The sequence below is a fragment of the Poecilia formosa genome, unplaced genomic scaffold (genome assembly GCF_000485575.1).
Source record: "Poecilia formosa unplaced genomic scaffold, Poecilia_formosa-5.1.2 Scaffold332, whole genome shotgun sequence".
Taxonomy (NCBI): Eukaryota; Metazoa; Chordata; class Actinopteri; order Cyprinodontiformes; family Poeciliidae; genus Poecilia; species Poecilia formosa.
Genome location: NW_006800271.1, coordinates 644,382 through 663,533, shown reverse-complemented (window position 1 = coordinate 663,533; position 19,152 = coordinate 644,382). Strand labels below are relative to the sequence as shown.

General features: G+C 36.1%; 1 protein-coding gene and 1 long non-coding RNA gene across 3 annotated transcripts; both read left to right on the top strand.

The window, feature by feature from the left end:
* Positions 1 to 4,041: 4,041 nt before the first annotated feature.
* On the top strand, positions 4,042 to 7,227 carry LOC107833120 (uncharacterized). The gene is made up of 3 exons (XR_001658830.1): positions 4,042 to 4,193; positions 5,074 to 5,191; positions 6,864 to 7,227. It is a non-coding gene; the product is annotated as an uncharacterized LOC107833120 (long non-coding RNA).
* A 1,700-nt stretch (positions 7,228 to 8,927) lies between these two features.
* LOC103152891 (brain mitochondrial carrier protein 1-like) lies at positions 8,928 to 18,197 on the top strand. Of its 2 annotated transcripts, XM_007573546.2 has the most exons (9): positions 8,928 to 9,095; positions 9,639 to 9,743; positions 11,245 to 11,383; positions 12,605 to 12,699; positions 14,537 to 14,622; positions 14,902 to 14,997; positions 15,671 to 15,795; positions 15,867 to 16,080; positions 17,835 to 18,197. In XM_007573546.2, exons 2-9 carry the CDS (start codon positions 9,653 to 9,655, stop codon positions 17,874 to 17,876), a joined length of 888 nt encoding a protein of 295 aa, XP_007573608.1. In that variant the 5' UTR covers positions 8,928 to 9,095; positions 9,639 to 9,652; the 3' UTR covers positions 17,877 to 18,197. The 2 variants fall into 2 exon arrangements, with proteins under 2 accessions (XP_007573608.1, XP_007573607.1); XM_007573545.2 differs by lacking the exon at positions 8,928 to 9,095 and having other exon boundaries at positions 9,485 to 9,743.
* The last annotated feature ends 955 nt before the right edge of the window (positions 18,198 to 19,152 follow it).

The window sequence follows — 19,152 nt, the reverse complement described above, 5'->3', positions numbered from 1 at the left end:
AGATTTCCAGATATTGCTAAAAAAAAAAAAAAAAAAAAAAAAAAAAAGAACAATCATATCCGAGAATATCCCCTAATGTTAATCCAGTGTTGTTGTCTGCGGACCGATCCCAAAATATCCAAGTTAACTTATTTCTAAAACATCCTTCTGCTCTCAGAGTTGATTGCAACATCTGAGTTCTAGAGGTCCCATCAATAAATGCCAGAAGGACAGAGATGGTCCTAATGTTATCAGCAGGTCTGTGTTGTGCCCTCCTCCGTCAAACTCACAGAGCCCGACAGGCGAATGAAAACACACCCCTCTGCTACTGACCGCCTGCTTCCTGTCTCCCTGCCACAAGTGACGATATCTATTTTTATTGTGAGCTTGTAGTGTAATCATAGCTGTTCATTTGAATCATTCCTAGTTTTTTCTGTTTTAACCTGGGCTGGTTAAATTTTATACCTTTTGTAAACAAATTAAATCAGTGCAAACTGCAGTTATGATCCTGAGGAAGAGAATGATGCTGTGTCTGAATCCTGCTCTGCCATCTTTAAAGCCATGAGTTCTGTCTCTGGTTTCTAGCTGTTTATTGCCTAGAGTTCTTGTGGATTTAATATATGAGACAAAACAGTTTTTCAGACAAACACCTTCCTTTGTGGATTGTGTATGAAATGTGTCTTTATTTTACGTCTTACACTATAATGTGTTGTTTTTGTTGAGGTTTCAGTTTCCTTGACCAGGATGTGTTGTGATCCATAAGTTGTTGGGTTTTTTTTTTTTTTTCACGTTGGTTTTCTGATGATTTTCTTGCTTACTATTGTTTAATAGCTCTTGCCACATTCAGTTGTTCATTCTTGTCATTTCAGTTTTGACATTTAAGTTCATTCCTTTGTGCTGAGTTTCTGATTCATTACTTATGTTCTGTACTCCAGTGGTTTTTGAATCTTTGGGGTGTTTTGTCTTCTTCCTTTTTTGTTAATTAGTCTTTTTACCTCTGTTTCTCCCTCTCTCATTCTCACACCTTTTGGCATCCATTTTCTCCAAAGTTTCTCAGTATATTCGTTTGTTGTGGGTTGGTCCACTCAGCTAATACCATACACTCTAATGCCATAATTTCTAAAAAGGTTTGAACCTCAACATTGGCCATCCAATCATCAATCTGCATACTGCTATCTTTGATATCTACTAATATGGTCTCTTCATAGATTGGAAATACTTAAGTTGTTGTTGTTCAAGGAGTTTGCAAGTACGACCTTCACTCATCCAGTCATGTAAATCAACAGGCCAGTTAATGAATGCAGTCTGCTGCCAATCAAATTACTTGTCTGCAATAACCAGCTTGTACCACCAAAAACAGATGATGTGGTTCCTAAAAAACAGGGAGGAACTACAAATGTATTTGGATCTGCATATAGGGATGAATCTGGCCGAGGCTGACTGGGGAAGAACCGGTTGAAGCCACGCTCATACAGAAGTGGCTTATAGTCCAGCTATCATGTTGTAGGTCTGGCCTGGAGATCCCCTCCATATGACATAGTCTTATACTCTGCAAAACCTGGAATCCTTGGAAGCCAGACATGTTATCAGATATGTTCAAACTAGCTAGAACTCAAAAGCGTCCAAAAAGTTAATTGTTGTTTGTCTTTCCACAATGGTTTTCTTCTTGTTACTCTCCCATGATCACTTTCTCCATGATGCCGTTTCCTCACAAATTCTCTCTAATAAAATAAGAGTGAAGTTGTTGGATCCTTGTTGCTAAGGCGATGCAATTAAAAAAAATCCCAGCTATTTTACAGTCACAGTTTTTTCGTGTTGCTACATGTGGAAAACTATTGTTATAAATTCTAACCAAATGAACTGGTACAGATCAGAAAAACATCCACTGAGGGTTAATAAAAAGAACTTGTTAGATACTTGATGTTTTTATTACTTATTAATACATTAATAGTAACAACTATGGCTAAAGATTGCTACTCTGATTCTAATTATATTATGAAAGCACACACACAATAAAGGAATGATGAATTAGAGTGAGAACAAAAAGACTGGAATGTCCCACTGCTCCCACACACTTCAGACATTTTTCACTGTACTTTGCTGTGACTGGATGATTGCAGATTCTCATTTATTGCAGATGAGAATTTGTAATAAATATGGAAACATGCTCTCATGAAAGTAATTTTGTTTCCCTGTTTTAATTAAAACAAACTGGGTTAAATCATCCTATTTGCTTTAGAAGGTAAATATGTGGTAAAGTCATAAAAAACATAAATAAATAAATTAATTGCCAAAAAACAATAGACATTGACCAGCAGCATTTTTTTCAATAAAGCTTTGTAGCTGAGATTAAAATAATGAGTTTAATTTATTTCAAATAAGAGGACAGACTATTAGTTGGGGTTGTTGTTTGGTATTGACTCATAGCAGAAAGACATTAACATAGTTTATTTATTTATTTATTTATTTATTTATTTATTTATTTATTTATTTATTTATTTATTACAAGTCACATATCGCTTCACATAAAAAAAAAATTACAATCATAAAACTGTAGCATCAATAATAGAAAGGGTTCCAGGGATGCAATGGGCCTCAACAGCCAGTAAAGAACCACGGTTCAGCTCATTCGATGGCAACACCAACACTGGGTTAAACTGGGGCAAATTTGTTTGGCATTAACCAATGAGGTGGGATCTCAGCTGTTGCTATAGCGACCTGATGAACAGTAGCTGTCCAGTGACTAAAAAGGCTTAAGCAGAAAATTACAAATTTCATCTTTTGACTTTACGCCAAAGCTACAGAGGTGTAAATTATTCTCATGAAAGTAATCTTGAAGGATCAGGTCGATATAGTTAGGGTGTTGAACTACAAGCTTGGATCATCAGCTAATAGAAACATAATAATAATATAGTATTAGTGCACAATGTAACATAACTCAATTTGTTATGTTTGAGGGTCAATCAGAACAATAACATTCAGCAAAAAATCTCAAAAACTGGCAATACATTTTTAGCATTGTCAGACTGCTGAGGACATTTTGGCAAACAGCAATAAAATATCTGCATTAATGTGAAGTACCTGCAAAAGCACAACCAGCAAAAGTGTGCAATGCAGGTCTGAAAAAGTTAAAGTGTAACCACTATTTGCTGTTTTTTCTTTTTCTTTTTTTTTTTTTTGGCCCCTGGGCCCTCAGGAGAGACATCTGGGATAATGGGACCATTTTCCACTAGGATTCACACACAAATAGACCCAGCTAATGATGCTTTCTGTCTGTACACATTCATTACATTAACTGACATCAGTCCTCCTCCCCCTCAAGCTACGGCAGAGAGCCGCCATGCTTGGTGAAAAACAAAACACCGTAATCAGCAAAATTCTTATCAAGATGAGCTCTCATTACTGGCTGTGTGCAGATTCTAAAAATAAATGGCTACATTTCTATTTATACAGTTTCCAGCACAGCTCTGCGTAAACTGAATAATGAGAGTTGAGGAGATTGATTGTTTGTTTTTTAGTTGTTGTTGCTGTTATGTTCTTTTTTTATCATTAAATCTTCAGAAAAAGTTATTTTTACAACATAAACATCTTAAATCATTGCTCATTTCTTTAAATCTCCCCTTTAAAGAGGCTTGCTGTAATCTTTTAAAGTGATTTTCATCAATAGCTGTTTGGGGTCCCTGGAAGTGTGAATTTTAAACTCCAATCTTGTTTATTTTGGTGTAAAGAGCATCAGTTTCACTTAGTGGGTCACAACAGGCAGGGCTGGTGGTCTATTACTGTGTCAGTCAAACTGATAAAAGTGTTTTGATTGAACTTTAAAGATTTAATTGTAAAAGACTCAGAAACTCAAAGCTACATAAGAGGAAGTCGCTTTGTTCCGTCACCCCTCACCATCACAACAACACACCAAAATCACTCCAGCAGACACATATTGTGGGAATGTCATTCACCCCATGCTAGACCTTTCAGGAGCTTTTAAAACAAAAGCATGTGTCAGCATTATTTGCGCCTGGTCCCCAGCAGAAACCCAGGGAGCTTTGGGCTTTGTTTACACCTCTGTTGGTACCAACAGTCTGCGGCTGCGACGGGTTCTGGCGGTTTCACCTGGGCCTGGGATCTGGTTTCTGGACTTCTGCTGAGCCAACGTGAGGATTCCCACCGTTTAGGAAGATCAATCTGTGAGGAGTTTGTTTCTGGACAGGATTATTAAGGTGATGATGATCATCTGCAAGACACTCTAACTGTTTGTGCAAAGCATTAACGCAAAATTAGATTCTGCTTCTTGTTGGAGTTTTGTCTGAAATTTTATCATGTAGTCCAGGAGTCTGCAACCTTTACAATCCAAAGAGCCATTTGTGCCCTTCAGCCAAATAAAGCTTGTTTAGCTTTTTTATAACAGGAAAACGGATCATTTCTGAGAAATACCTGCGAGTGGGTAATGTCCTGTCATCTTTAAAGAATCACTTTATGACTACTTCTAGGTTTTAAAGTAAAAAACAAAAAGGCAAAAAAAGATATTAAAAAATAGGATAGATACATTTTCCTCAATGGAATGTTGATATTTGTGGAAAGAAGTGAAGAAAAAAATCTCTGGAGGGGTGGGTGGATTGAAAACTGAAAAATTGTTACAATTTGCATTTGTTGTCATATCTTTATTTAAAAAAATTACTTATTAGTGTTAGTCAAAGTTAAGAGGTTGCGGAGGACCATCTCTGTCCTTCTGGAACCACTGATGTAAAATAGAAAGTTTTTCTTTCTTCAGTTTTTCTTTAGTTTATTTTCAGAGACATAAAGAAGATAAAGGTTAAACAGAAACACTGCATAAAACACACAATATGTTGCAAATCTATCCACAGCCCCTCAACATGTTTCACAATGTTTTGTATCACAGCCACAAATTTCACAATCTGTCTTTGTGGAGGGTCTTTCTATCAATATGGAGGTTTACACGACGTGAATATGTTTACAATTCATTATGTCTGAGAGCAGAAGACTTGCTAATCTGTGAAAAAGTTATACTTATCTGTAAACAGTTGGGTTTAAGAATGAGACTGTTTTTAGGGAAACTTGTTGCATTTATGTTTCCTTCAGGAGAGAAGATGTCTTTAAAGCGCCGACTGGTCTCCATGTTTCTGTGCTGTGTTTACTGCGTGGCCTCACTCTTCTGCCTCCATCCAAACCGCAGCAATATTGTCTCAGTGGGAGCGCGGTGAGTTTGTCAAATCCTTTACAGACAACCTGTGGTGAATTCACAGGGGCAAAAATGGCGGCTAATTGTAAATGAAACACCAAGTATACCAAGTTGCCGTCTGTTGAGTATAGGGAATATCACCCAGATAAGTTGAGTATAAGTTGCCGTAACACTTTGCAAGTTATGCATGGACTGGTAGCTGATTTATGGGAAAGTAATAATATGATGGGTTGATAAATTTGATTGACTTAGTATTTCAAGGCTTACATAAGTGATAATATTCAAACAATGTCATCTTTAAATTGATGTCAACATTTTTTTAAATGCTTTTACCAGAATAACAACAATGAAACATTCCCAGACTTTCCAAATTCTTTGTATCATAATACCAATATGTTCTTTGCTGTTTCAGATTAGGAACAGCGTTTATTAACCTTGTTTATGTTAAAATAGGATATGTCTTATTACAATGCATGAAAGGTCAAACTAGATAATAAATGCTATCCATTTGTCACATTTAGATGCATAGTTGGTGTTTTGAGTAGAACAGTTGTTTAGACAGAGGTTTACAATTCATTTCCTGCTGTAGACATTTGAGATTTGGGTGCGTAGAACTCGTCTCTGCTACTGTTTTCCCATGTTGGTGAATGAAAATGACCTGCTTTCTCTGCTGAAGAGGCACCTCAGTATCTTATCTGTGGGAGCCTGAAGCATGAAGACTGCCCTAGCATGAGAAACATGCTAGGATTAAGGGCATTCATGGGGGCTACAAAGACGTTGTTCCATGTTGCAATGTAAAGCTGGCAGCTTCCTAACGAGGTTAATACTTCTTATAAATTTACTACGATACTTAAATATTGCAGACTTTAGCAATGATGTGCTGTTTTTTTTTATTCTTCATCTGACTGTTTAATATTTGTCATTGGGTTGATGTTTTGTTCTTCAGAAGGATGAAGAAGACAATATAAGAGAATGCACTACATTCTCAAAATAGCACTTGCCACATGTAGTACTTAGATGTTCCTCCAGGGGGCAGAAGACAACAATAGGATTTGATGAAGCGGGTTTTTAAGCAAAATAACAACTTCGTTGATGCGATAGAAGTCTCGAAATAATGTGTTGAGTTTTACACATTTCCCTGTCCAATATTATAGTATAGTGAGTGGTTATTAAACAGTTATTAATGGTTGGTTTGGAGGTATCCGTTATTTGGCACAGACTTCTCTACAATGAGAACATTCAAACATCATCTGCTACTGGTTTGGAGATTTACTAAGGATGGATGGACTGACCCTCTTATACAATCAGCTATTGTTTTTCTGAAGATGTCAAGAAAATTATTCAGAATTTTCACATGCTTAGTGTCGGAATACTTGAATTTAGACTGAGAAATCTGATTCCTCAGGAGCTTAGTTTTTACCTATAGTATTCAGTCAAAAACTCTAGGAAAAAAATCAAATAAATTATTGTCTAGAAAATAGTATCAAATTCTGACCCTCATTAAAACAAAGTGACAGTATGTGTGATTTATTGAAATACATTAAATATGTTTTCTTACTACTCTGGATGGTACATTTTAAATTTAAATTAGTGACTAAGGGTATACGTAAGTTTGTAAAGGATGTCCCCATTATGTCATTTTTTTTTCTAAAAAAAAACTGTCTGAAGACTGTTTCTTATTTTCTTTAAGGAGTTTGTCGACCATCTTCCAACAACTTTACCAGCGTGTCATCCGAATGCTGAGAACCACACTGTGACTTCACACCACTTCCTGTGTTCGAAAGAGCCACCCTGAACCTCCTATGTCACTGTGACCATGACCGAGCATGGCTCCCAGCAGAGCAAGAACAAATGAATAAAAGAAGAGAAAGGAAAAGAGGAATAATATGTGTGGGACTGCAGAGTTTGAATCGACTCATATTTGTCTGAACAGTTTTCCAAATGCCCAGAGAAGAAGATGAAAACAGATTTATTTTTCTACACTTGACAATGTATGTTTGATCATGAGTAAAAATTGTTGGAAAGACAATTCTTTTAAAATACAATTGCAATATATATAGTAGTATATGAGTGTGGTTCAGAAGAGAAAAGTTAACCAATCAATTGTCTTGATGGTTTGCAAGATTACCCAGAGTAGGCGTTACAACATTCTGTGACAGTATTCATACATTTTCAGTTTTTCTATAACATTAATCACAAAGGTTTGACTCATTCAGACAAAAATTTGTAATTTCTTGGCTTCAAGAGGACACATTCCTTGCATCTAACACATGTTGTTTGTGAAGATGTTTCAGTTTTGTCAAGTTTTGATGAGTTACATTATTTCATCTACCTTCTTGCAATGTATAGTCTTTTTGACATCTTTAATGTGTGCCATAAATTATATTTATAATTTACAGCATTTACAATTTTGTTTTTTGAGAGTCTAATTCTAAACTACATATTTAAAAGACATGTGAAAAGGTGGAAAAAAAAATCCAGTGAAAAGTAAAGTTACTTTTGAAACGGGATGTTTGGATGAGAACTGAACCGAAACTTCGGACTTCCAACTAAGTTCATTTAAATCTAAAGTAACTATTTTTTTCACATTTTACCTAAAAACAGCAGATATTATGTCAGTAGGTTTGTGATAATAGACCAAATTTATCATGTGAAACTAATTTGGTGAGTCAGAAAGATGAGTTCTAAGATGGTGATGAAGACATTATCACTGATAATAAGAAGGATAATCTGTAAGTTAGAAAGAAAAGCTATAAGAAAGTCAGAAGAAAGTATGTAAAACAAGTCTGGTGAAAAAAAGGCTAAATTACACAAATTTAGATTTTCCACAATGTTTAAACATGACCTCCATAACTATTACTATTTCATCTGTTTAGCTGCTTATAGGACCTAACAGATGAGCAACAGGTCCCTGAAATACTTTTCCATTTTGTGCCAGAAAATCTAAATAGCAGTGTTGAGTGAAACAATAACCAACATCAATTTCAATGGGCAGTATTAATATGCCTTTCCTATGATGTGGATTTTGTACGACCAGCACTTTCATTCCTTATAGACTAATTAATTACAGTCGTTAACCAAAAACAGCTATTCAGTGACTCTGACATTGCGTTAAGAACAAAGCTGATTTCTTTTTTTGTTGGACTTGTGAGTTTGCAAAGAAGTGTGGAAATACAAGATGATGGATCATTTCAAGCTGTTTATCTGAATGTCATTTTAGGTAGCAAAATCTTGGGAAAAATTTTTTTGTAGTGATGTAAATTTTAACACACTTATGGAATGAGTGAATGGAAAGTATTATAAATTGCAAAGTAAATAAATAAATTAAATTGACTTTTCTATATAACAAATGAGTCGACTGCTGATGTTTTTTTTTATAAAAACAAATAGATAAAAGTAAAACAATGCTGTGTCTGTGTTTCAAGTAGATGTAATACACTGCTTTTTTGTCATTGATTTCATGAAATACAAACTTTCAGGAGTGAAAATAAACAACTTGAATTTTAGCTTTGTTTCCATATGAAACAAAGCTGAAATCACTGTTATTTTAGTTTTGTTTCACTCAAGGCTTTAGCACTGTTAGACTTTCACTACTTAGGAAACACATCTTGCCACACTACAGACAGAAATGAGAATCTCGTGGTGCGCCTCACTTTTCCTTCCTTTATTTAACCAGGAAAATACTGTTTTACAACTATCGTCTTGACTCAGTTCCTGTTTTCCGCGAAAATATTTTATTTTGAAAGTATAAACGGAAGTTGAGCTTCAATCATTTGGACCTTTACACAAGCTCAAATGGGTAGCTAACGGTAGATAAGTTTCCTTCTTGTACTTTGGTAAAGTCATTGCACGGGACTGCATTGAGCTATGGGAAACAAAGACAAATAGTCCCGTGGTTTGGGGATTTTTTTCGACTCAACAGGTAGGGGACATTTTGGCTCAAAGTGCTGCCTAACTGTCTGCCGGTAACCTCGAAGTGTTAGCTGAATGGCCGTTAGCCTAATAATAATAACAGCCATCTGCTTAAGCTTCAGGGAGCCGGAGACCTTCCATGTAATAAATATAGTTCAGAAACACTATTTTATTTAATTTAAATTTTATTCGAAGACCTAAAAGTGTAAGCAATCTGAAACTTCAGTTGTGTTTATTGGCGTTATTATTGATAACTTCGGTCGTGACGCTTGCCGTCACTCAACTGACTCAGTTATGGTGTAATCCATCAGCCAATAGAATCACTGAACCGTTTGACTGCTTTAACTCTCAGCCAATAGGAACGCGACCCAACGATAAGAGACTCCCCAGACGGTATTCGCTGTCTTTTTCCGGCGCAGTATGCTGGGGATGCTGATGCCAAGGAGCCTTGTTGATTTGTAGCATCACCAGAACTCAATGTTTGTCGACATGCTGTGCTGTCAGAGGCTGCAGCATTGCGTTGACCTCTGTCTGGGCCTTTTTTTGTTTTTAGCCGGGTTGCAGCAGATGGAAGCGGCCGCCGCCGACACAGAGATGGTCAACTTAAACTGGAAGCCATTCATCTACGGAGGAATAGCCTCGATTGTCGCAGAATTCGGTACTTGATGCACCAATACACACAGACACTCGCTTCAGTCTATTTTAATGTAAATACCAAGGGCAGTATCTACTAATTTGTTTCAGATTTATGTATAAATTGTCACCAGCTTCTGAAATTTACTGAGAAATTGTGCAGCAGCACCTGCAGAGTGATGATGACTCTGGTTTCAAAGGGAAGCTGATGCATTCTGCTAAATAGATTTTAAGGCCATCTCACATAAACCTAATAAATAAGTCTGGAATATATAATGTGCACAGCTTACAAAGTCAAAGATACAGCAGAATGAGTTAGCCTCACTTTGCATCTTTCATGTGATATCAGCAGGTTTTAGTCAGAGCTAGCCTCTAGCTAAATTGGAAAATTATTCCTGTAGAAATATAAAGCTCTGAAAAAAATTACGAGACCACTTAAAATTGTCAGTTTCTCTGGTTTTACTCTTGATAGGTATATGTTTGAGTAAAATGAACATTGTTCTTTTATTCTATGAACTTCTGACAACATGTTTCTGAAATTCGAAGCAACAATTAAGTATTTGCAGAAAATGAGAAAAGGTCAAAATAAAGAAAAAGATGCGGTGCTTTCAGATCTCAAATAATGGAAAGAAAACAAGTTCATATTCATTTAGAAATAACAATACTAATGTTTTAACTAAGGAAGAGTTAAGAAATCTGTATTTGGTTTTGAATGGGATTTAGTATTATTTTCCAGAGCTGTATATGTATAAAATCTATCATCCTATTACTGATTATTTCAGTTGCATAAATATTTATAAAAGTTGTAAAAGGTGGAGGTATTTCACTGGAGATTAATGTTATGTTTAATTAATAACATAATATGCAATGCCCTGCAGAAGTATCCATGCTTCTTGAGGTTTTCTACATTAAAACCACACATTTTAATGCAATTTAAATCTGTATTGGATTGCGAAGTAGAAAGTAAACAATATCTTGTTGCTTTTACACTGATATCAATACATAAAATCCTGTGCAACCAATGACCTTCAGTAGTCACATAATTAAGTGACAGAGTTAGCCTAAGTGTAAATGTAGCTAACACTGAATACATCTTCCTAATAGTAAAACATCATGCGGTAGAAACTGATCAGAGTAGATGGAAAGATGGATTAGTCTGAGTAAAAAACACCTACTAAATGAAGATAGAATGGACCAGTCAAAGTTTTACCAAAATCCAATTGAAAAGACTTGGAAAACTGATGTTTACATAAACTGTCCATCTAACCTGACTGAGTTTAACCTATTTTTACAAAGAAGATGGAACAAAATCCCAGAATCCAATCTTTATTGCTCAAACTGCAGCAGACATGGTTCAATAAAAGTATTTACACTGGGCCATAATTTTATATATTTCACTTGTAGAAAAACCACCATCGTGTGCTGCTTTGTATGGGACTGTCACATAAAATCCCAATAAATATTTGGGGCTAACATCCCTCTCAAAATTTGTCATCATATTAATCTGTGTTATTTTCCGTCTTCAGGGACATTTCCTGTGGACCTGGCTAAGACCCGGCTACAGGTCCAGGGTCAGTGCCAGTACACGGAGGTGCGCTACAAGGGCATGTTCCACGCTTTCCTCAGGATCAGCAAGGAGGAGGGAATGCTGGCGCTCTACTCTGGGTAGGCTGCCGTGTCTTGCTCACATTTTGTTCTTGAGTTTGATTTCCTCTTTTATTTTCTGGTTAAGAACAATCTACTTCAAATAAGCAGATAGCTCATATTTTCTTTTAGGAATATATTAGGTTCAGTTATGGATAACACCAAATGTTTCTTTACATTTTTGCTAAACTAGATGGAAAACTAGAGACCTCACATCTCTCAGTAGTTTAGAATTTTAACATGAAACCCAGCCCATTAACTTTAAAGGTATTATTCTGCTGTTTTTAAATGAATATTTGATAATCACTGGTAGTTTATTATCACTGCTCTTTATAACTAGTGAACTAACACAATGTTTTTGATTTGTTTCTGAGTCTTCTAGTATTCAGTGATGTTGAAACACCTGGAAATATTTCAGGAGATTTTTCCTACTGGAAGCAGTAAACCAGATTTCTGATCTATAACACAAACCAGATAAGGCAGTTTTGCAGGGTCTTCAGTACAAGCAGCAGTAGTAGTAAAAGTGAAGGAATTACAAGATTTTTCTCATTTATGCATCAAAAGTATACTCTTTATATTTGAGAATTTTCCTAAACCTAGAAAAAGGAACTACTGAAATAGTTCACTGAAAAAGGTGGGAGTTCTTAGTGTTGATGCATTAGTAGTATTAGGGATACTAACCCAATTTTCTAGTATTTCACCTGCCAAACACGGAAAGAAGAATTTAAATTCCCTTTTCTGGGTGATTGATTGTCTTTGTTAATGTCAAGTTCATGTATTATCTCTGAATGATGTCGAGCTTCTCATTGCGCTCCAGAAAACTGCAAACATGGAGACTAATCTGAACAGCGTAATAATAAACGTGAGAACAGCCACTAATGAACGTGTCCGTAAAGTTGTGCAACTATTACAGTTACTTTTCCAAAGTAACTATGCCATCACTGGTCATCAGATATTAGATAACTGTTTTCCAAAATTTTTATGGACCACTAATTAATTATTATTATTTTTAAAATTTCTTCTAGTTTTTTTTCTATCGCTTTCAAGATTTGTTGATATTTTCTACTTTGACCTTTAATTAACGGTGTTACAGTGTATTTACACAATACTAGTTCAGTTCAAGGGTGATTGGTCCAGTGATGCTACTGCAAACTTTTCACTTAGACTCAGATGTTTCACTCCTTGTCTTGCATATAAATTGTTGACTTCAACTGACTAATTTTATTTTACCGCTCTGCACAGGATTTCCCCGGCTCTTCTGAGACAAGCTTCCTATGGTACAATCAAAATAGGAACGTACAACTCTCTGAAGAGGTTCTTTGTCACTCACCCAGAAGGTAAGTGTTTGCATATTTTTTGTTAAGTATGCTCCTGTGCATTCTTCCATCTTTTAGTTGGATAAACTATTAGTTTGAAACCATTTCCAATGTTTAAAAAACCCCCTCTAAGCTTGGATTTCAAAGTTATGAATTGTTTATACAGTTTTGCAGACGCAGAAGCTAGACTAGAATAGCATTAATTATGCTTTGTTTTATTTTAGGTGTAAAAACTTCCAGTCGCAGAAGAAAAATCAACAAGTTTCACTTCACGTTTTTATGTCATATTAAAAACTTATGTTGGGAGCTGAATGTAGTATTTACACCCCTGCTTAATAGATTTTTTCTCACAGAAGCAATGCAGTCAACTTAATTTAAACAAAGAATGGGGAGAACTCCTTAAAACTTTCCTTTATTATTATTTGAAGCAGAGTCACTGTAATAACCCGACTCCAGTAATTTGCAAGTTAAATAAGAGTGAAACAAGCTTCAGGAAATTAGATTTTGAGGACATTTTTTACAACAGAAGAAGTGTAGTAATAATTAGAGGTCAGATTTGCTCTGACGGTCTCTGATACCAAATATAAATATGATAAAATTATAACAGAATTATGTTTTTTTGATACAGACAAGGATTATGTTTGTGAGCATTAGAAGAAATACGATTGATATATTTTGAAAAAAAATAAAAAATACAAGTATTTTGAGGTTTTGATAAAGAGATTGAGGTATTTGAGTGATTGCTTTATCTACAGTGTGCACATTAAATGACTTTGGTTGGCATCCAAATTACATTTGGCTTCACTTGTGTGTAAATAAGTGGCGCCATGATGTTTTTCAGACTGTCAGGATGTTTATGGCTGCTCTTTGGGTTTTTCCCCCCTCTCTTCATGATTCATTATATGACTTTTTCCTACTGACTGGTTCCTGCTTTATCTGCCACCACTACCTGCCGTTGCCAACAACATTCTCTTCTCCCCGGTGTCTCTTTACCATCATTGACTGCAGTGCAGTTTCTAAGTAAAGTTCCTGGTGACACTGCAGAGCTACAGATATTTCAGCTCCAAGCAGTTATTTTAAATTTAATTTTCACTCAATTCACTTATCTTTATTTTAATCATGATTTTCCTCAATCTAATGCAAGAAGGGAAGACTGAAGGCCTTGTACTCATTTTATTGTGTATAATTCTGATAAACTATATTTTTCAGTAAATGTACTGTTTTGACCTCACAAGCAGCCTTGAACTAGAATTAATTAGACCTTGAATTCTCACTATAGTTGTAATGTGTAAAGATTAGTTGTTTAGAACATTGTGACCAGTTTCCACACTCTTATTTTTGTGCAGCTTCTTTAAGCATCCGTTTTTAGTTGATTCAAGTTATTTTTAGAACACATGTGAAGTCAGAATTTGTAAAAACAGCTTTCAAAAGGTCATTACTTAGCAATTTATTTGTATTTGGCGTAAATTCAAAATGAGTAGCAGCACTTGTTCGCCAACAAAGCTTCTCCATTTTAAAACGAGAACAAAATTTAAACAGTCTTTATCAGGAGTTTATATTTGCAATTAGTGCAGCTAACCTTCATAAAACAGCAGTTAATATATTTCTTTATATTTAATTTTAAACATCCAAACATATTTCCTTTTAAATATGTTTACTTGGTAATGTAAACATATTTACGTTCTCAAGGTGATTGCTAATGGATCTGGTTATGTTATGTAAATAAAAACCTTTTTTCCCCAAACAAACAAAATCAGAATCAGAATCCTTTAAAACATGGATATTTCCATTATGACTTGTTTAAATGTTTAAATACCTCAACATCTGTGGTGACTTCTGACTGTGCTTTGGTTCACAGATGAGACATTGATCATCAACATCTTCTGTGGGGTCGTATCTGGGGTGATGTCCTCTATGCTGGCCAACCCCACTGACGTCCTCAAGGTGATTGCTAATGGTAACATTAGTCTGATGGGTCTGTTTGCCGACACATAAAAGCAGCTTTGGTGGTACGTTGACATGGAAACGGGTCGGTGTTCTTCCAGGGATGCTGGACTCAGGCAGATGACATCAGAATGATGTCACTAATAAGGAAAAACTCAACATTTCTCATTAAGTCAACAGCTGACTGTAGCAGTGGTAGACATATAAACCAGTTACTAAACATACATTTATGAGAATCTTTAAAAAAATTCTAACTTTCCGTAATTGTTTTCATTCCAGATAAGAATGCAAGCGCAGGGCAGCCTGCTGCAGGGCAGCATGATGTCCAACTTCATCAACATCTACCAGACCGAGGGCACCAGAGGGCTGTGGAGGGTGGGTTCTTTCTGGACGCTTCTGTGACCATTATGTTTGGAATAATGCTGCTGTAGAACGTTTTATTGGGTTGAGGGATGACTGGGTTCAGAGGCAAGGTCATTATAGTTAAATAAAACTAATGAAATAACCAGAACTGAAATTGAGGAAACATTTTTGTGAACTGAAATAAATAAAAACGGTAATTAAAGGGGATAAACTGTAACCAACTGGAACTAAGTCATGTTTTTTTTTTTTTTTTAAACTAAAACGTACTAAAATTATAATATCTTTTGTTTTTGTGTTTATGAATCTATTTATTAGCCTTTCGAACTAAGTTGTCTGTTGGAAAATTCTGGTTCTCCATACTCCCCCTGGCAGTGCTTATGCTAGTCTGCAAAATGGCAACAGCTACTTTGAAGTTTGCAGTTTTAACAAGACAAAAAAAAGAACTGGATGAGGTATGAATACTTTTGAAAGTCATGGTATGTATGACCTCTATTCATAAATACATAACCATATCCAGTCTAACCCCAGGCCTAAAGATGAGGATGAAAAGATCTTACTTGCTTAATTTTTTACTTTCAGTTATAGAAATATTTTTGGAAAATATTGACAAACTGCTTGGCAGTTTACTCAGAGTTGTTCTGCAATAAAGCCAAAGTTAGACTTTGTTCTTCTTCTTCCTCTTCAGGGTGTCATCCCCACTGCCCAGCGGGCAGCCATTGTGGTCGGAGTGGAACTTCCTTTCTATGACGTCACAAAGAAGCACCTCCTTCGCTCTGGCCTCGTGGGAGACACCATCCTGACACATTTCATGTCAGTCTCTTCTTTATATCAAATTTTTCTAGGTTTTTGTGTATTAATCATTTTCAAAATGTTTTCCACAGGTCCAGTTTTACTTGTGGCCTGGCCGGGGCCATCGCCTCCAACCCTGTGGATGTGGTTCGGACTCGCATGATGAATCAGCGGGTTGTGTCTGGAAGCCCCATGTACAAAGGAACGCTGGATGGAGTGATGCAGACGTGGAGTAATGAGGGATTCTTTGCTCTGTATAAGGGATTCTGGCCAAACTGGCTGCGACTGGGGCCTTGGAATATCATCGTATCCTTTAAAAGCACACAGAAAAACCTATTTCAGTGAAGAAACAAAAAAAGACAATAGTTTAGACCAGTCTTACTCAAACTGTGGTCTCCAGACCTCTGGTGGTCCGCGGGGCCCCCCTAGTGGTCCGCGAGGTCCTGCATGTAAACAACCGTTTACTTGCCGTGAGGCTAGATCAAAGTGCGACGCTACAGCTAGCTTACCAAAGGATTGTGTTTAAAAATTATAATATAAGACTTAAAATGGAAAGCTTAAAACCAAGTCACCCAAAACAAAAGCTTCTGGCACCGATGGAAAGCAAACAACTCCAGGACTATTTAGAGTAGCTGGTGAGAGTGTTGATGTGCTGTTCACTAGCGATTGGACGTTCCTTTGAACTAACACTCACCCACAATAGGACCCGTCTCTGTTAGGCAGAATTGTTTTTGTTTTTTATGACTTTGCTTGCTTATGATGCTTTGTTTACACATCTACAGGTATTGTTATTTTTATTTAGTTAAAAATAATTAAATACAGTTAATAAATACAATTGGCAGAAATGGGTGGATTATTTTATATGTAATGGTGCAGAAAAGGATCTTTTGTTTCTGCTAAAGCAACTCAAGTCTATTTTCTTTTTTATTGTGCTTCTAAATCACAAATAGTCCTAAATGTTACTAATGCACACAACACTTGGTAGTAAAGATCAACTTTACTATTTTTTTATTTTCATGTGTTTGATGTCATTGGAAAGCTTAGACACTTTCAGAATCTTTTAATAACTCAAAAATGCCCAAGTAGACATGTTCATGGCTTAGTTGTGGCCAGTCACATTTAACAGCACCACTCTTCTCATAAAGATGAACAAAGAAAACAACAATAAGTGAGTTAAGAGACTAATATTTCCATTTCAGGTTGCAATATATATTAAGTTTCATTATTGTGGAGACAATTTCAGGTCAGGTGGTCTGTGACTGTTTGTTAAATGAGTTAGAGTTAGGGAACACTGGTTTAGATCCACTCTTAGCTGCTAACACTTCCTGCAGTTTGTCTAAAAGTAGATCTGAGGATCAAAATAAGTTAATTTGAATAGTGTAGAAAAAATTTACCTTTACTTTAAAGACATTTATTCAGTGGAGAATGTAATCCCCCCTTACTTTCGCAAGTTTTGCCATCCGTAGGGAAGAACATTTGATTTTTTCCTCTTCGCACAATTTTTTTAAAATCATCCACCAATTTTTTAAGGGCAACTTCTAACGATAATTATTCTTTTCACTTTAACCTTGTTAACAAAATTAAAAAGAGCATACTATTTATTGCAATAATGAACACCAACATACTCAATTAACCGTTTTGTGACTTGGAGAAAGTAAACTGGCTGCAAATATTGACGTATGATTGTGAAATTAATGAATATAGTAAAACTACACACAAATATGTTTATTGACACTTTTTGATCTTGTCAGCTGTAAAACTTAAATAAATAAATAAAAAAACTAGATCTAGCAATGCGAACAAAAAGCTTGCGTTTATGTCCATGATGCCATGCACTGTTAAGAAGATTCCAGAGGCCTGTGGAACTTTAATAGCCCAACAGCATCACACATCCCCCACCATACTCAGTCCCTTTCTGTTCAGGTTTGTTACTCCCAGCCTGTGTTTGAATGTCAGTCTTCTATTTGCTAGTAAAATGAAGGATGAATTGTCGTCATCTGACTCCCAGTAAGCTTCTCCTTTATACAAACTCCTGAGCTTTTCCTTAGCAGCCGATCCAGTTCTTCATCACGTTCGAGCAGCTGAAGAATCTCCCGTTTTAACACGGACCGCACGTGGGACTGCGCTGGTCTGCTGGACATTCCCAGAGATAAGTGGAGTTTGAACAGAGCAGCAGCCAGGAGTTTATGTGCACCAGCAAGCCCCCACTCTGTAAATAAGACAGAACCTCACACTGCACTCGTGTAAATATTTTTTTTTTTACCATCACCGTTTTTGTTTTCACGCCATTTTAGTTCCACGCCGTGACATTGGACACTCCTCAGGCAGCTAAGTGTGTGGAGAGCTGGCAAAGAAGGGAGATTCAATCAAATAGGTCACTTGAGTCACGAATTAATAAAAAAAAAAATGATCCTCATCATGCACTCAGGTTTCCTGCAGGTTTGTGTGTTTACCTACTGAACTGACTACTCCTGAACTGATTTGTCCAACTTCATAAGATGAGTCGAACACTGGAACATCTGATCTAACTGCGCATAGCTTCATGCGGCGGCACAGCCATAATGAATAGATTCTTTTTAAAGCCACGATGCTTTATATTTTATAGAAAAACTGAACAAATGACAGGCTAACTGTTACAGGCTGGAGGGAAAGCAGATGTCCAGAATGAAAGGAAGTAATAAACGTGAAAACGTCTGTTTTTATGTGAAAAGAGTTAGAAAATCTGTCTATAGGAAGATTTTGGAAAATAAAATGTGCTGTTAAGATCCCAACTGAACCAAAGTCTCCAAAGAGAAGAGAAGTGACACATTTGCATTCTTATTTATATTTATACTTTATTTTACAGAGCTGCTAATTTTAATGAAGTTTTTGTCTTATTTTGCCTCAGTGACGTATTCCTTTGAATTTGTTCACTTCCATTCTGAGACAGCAACAGGGAACTAACTGGTTGGTAATTTCTGTCCTGACAGGGTAAATGATGTAAATGTCTGTACAGACTCATCCACCCGTTAAAGGTGGATGTACTTCCTGTAAATCAGCTGTATATTCAGTTTTTTATTTTGTGCCAAACTGTGATTCTTTTAGGCCCCGTTACATTTCTCTGCAGCTGCTCCATTGCGAGACATCCAAATAAGATTCAGGGAGCTCTGCATGCATTAAGAAAACCACATTTACTTCTAAGCTAACTTATTTGAAATGTATTGCATAGGTCCAAAGACATTACACCTAAATATTCACATTCCACACCACCAAACATGTTTAAATGTCAAATGTTATTTTATGTTTCTTTTAAAAGCTGAAGATGTGGATTTTACTTGAATATGAGTTATATTTAAAGCTGGGTGTTTTGTGTTTAGAAATCTTCTTGGGTTTGTGGAC

Excerpts from the sequence above, each read along its gene's own strand:
- LOC103152891 (XM_007573545.2), top strand. The coding sequence starts at position 9,563 with ATGTTTGTCGACATGCTGTGCTGTCAGAGGCTGCAGCATTGCGTTGAC. Across the intron at positions 9,744-11,244 it reads CTCGATTGTCGCAGAATTCG|GGACATTTCCTGTGGACCTG; the intron begins GTACTTGATGCA and ends TTCCGTCTTCAG. Across the intron at positions 15,796-15,866 it reads ACCATCCTGACACATTTCAT|GTCCAGTTTTACTTGTGGCC; the intron begins GTCAGTCTCTTC and ends TGTTTTCCACAG.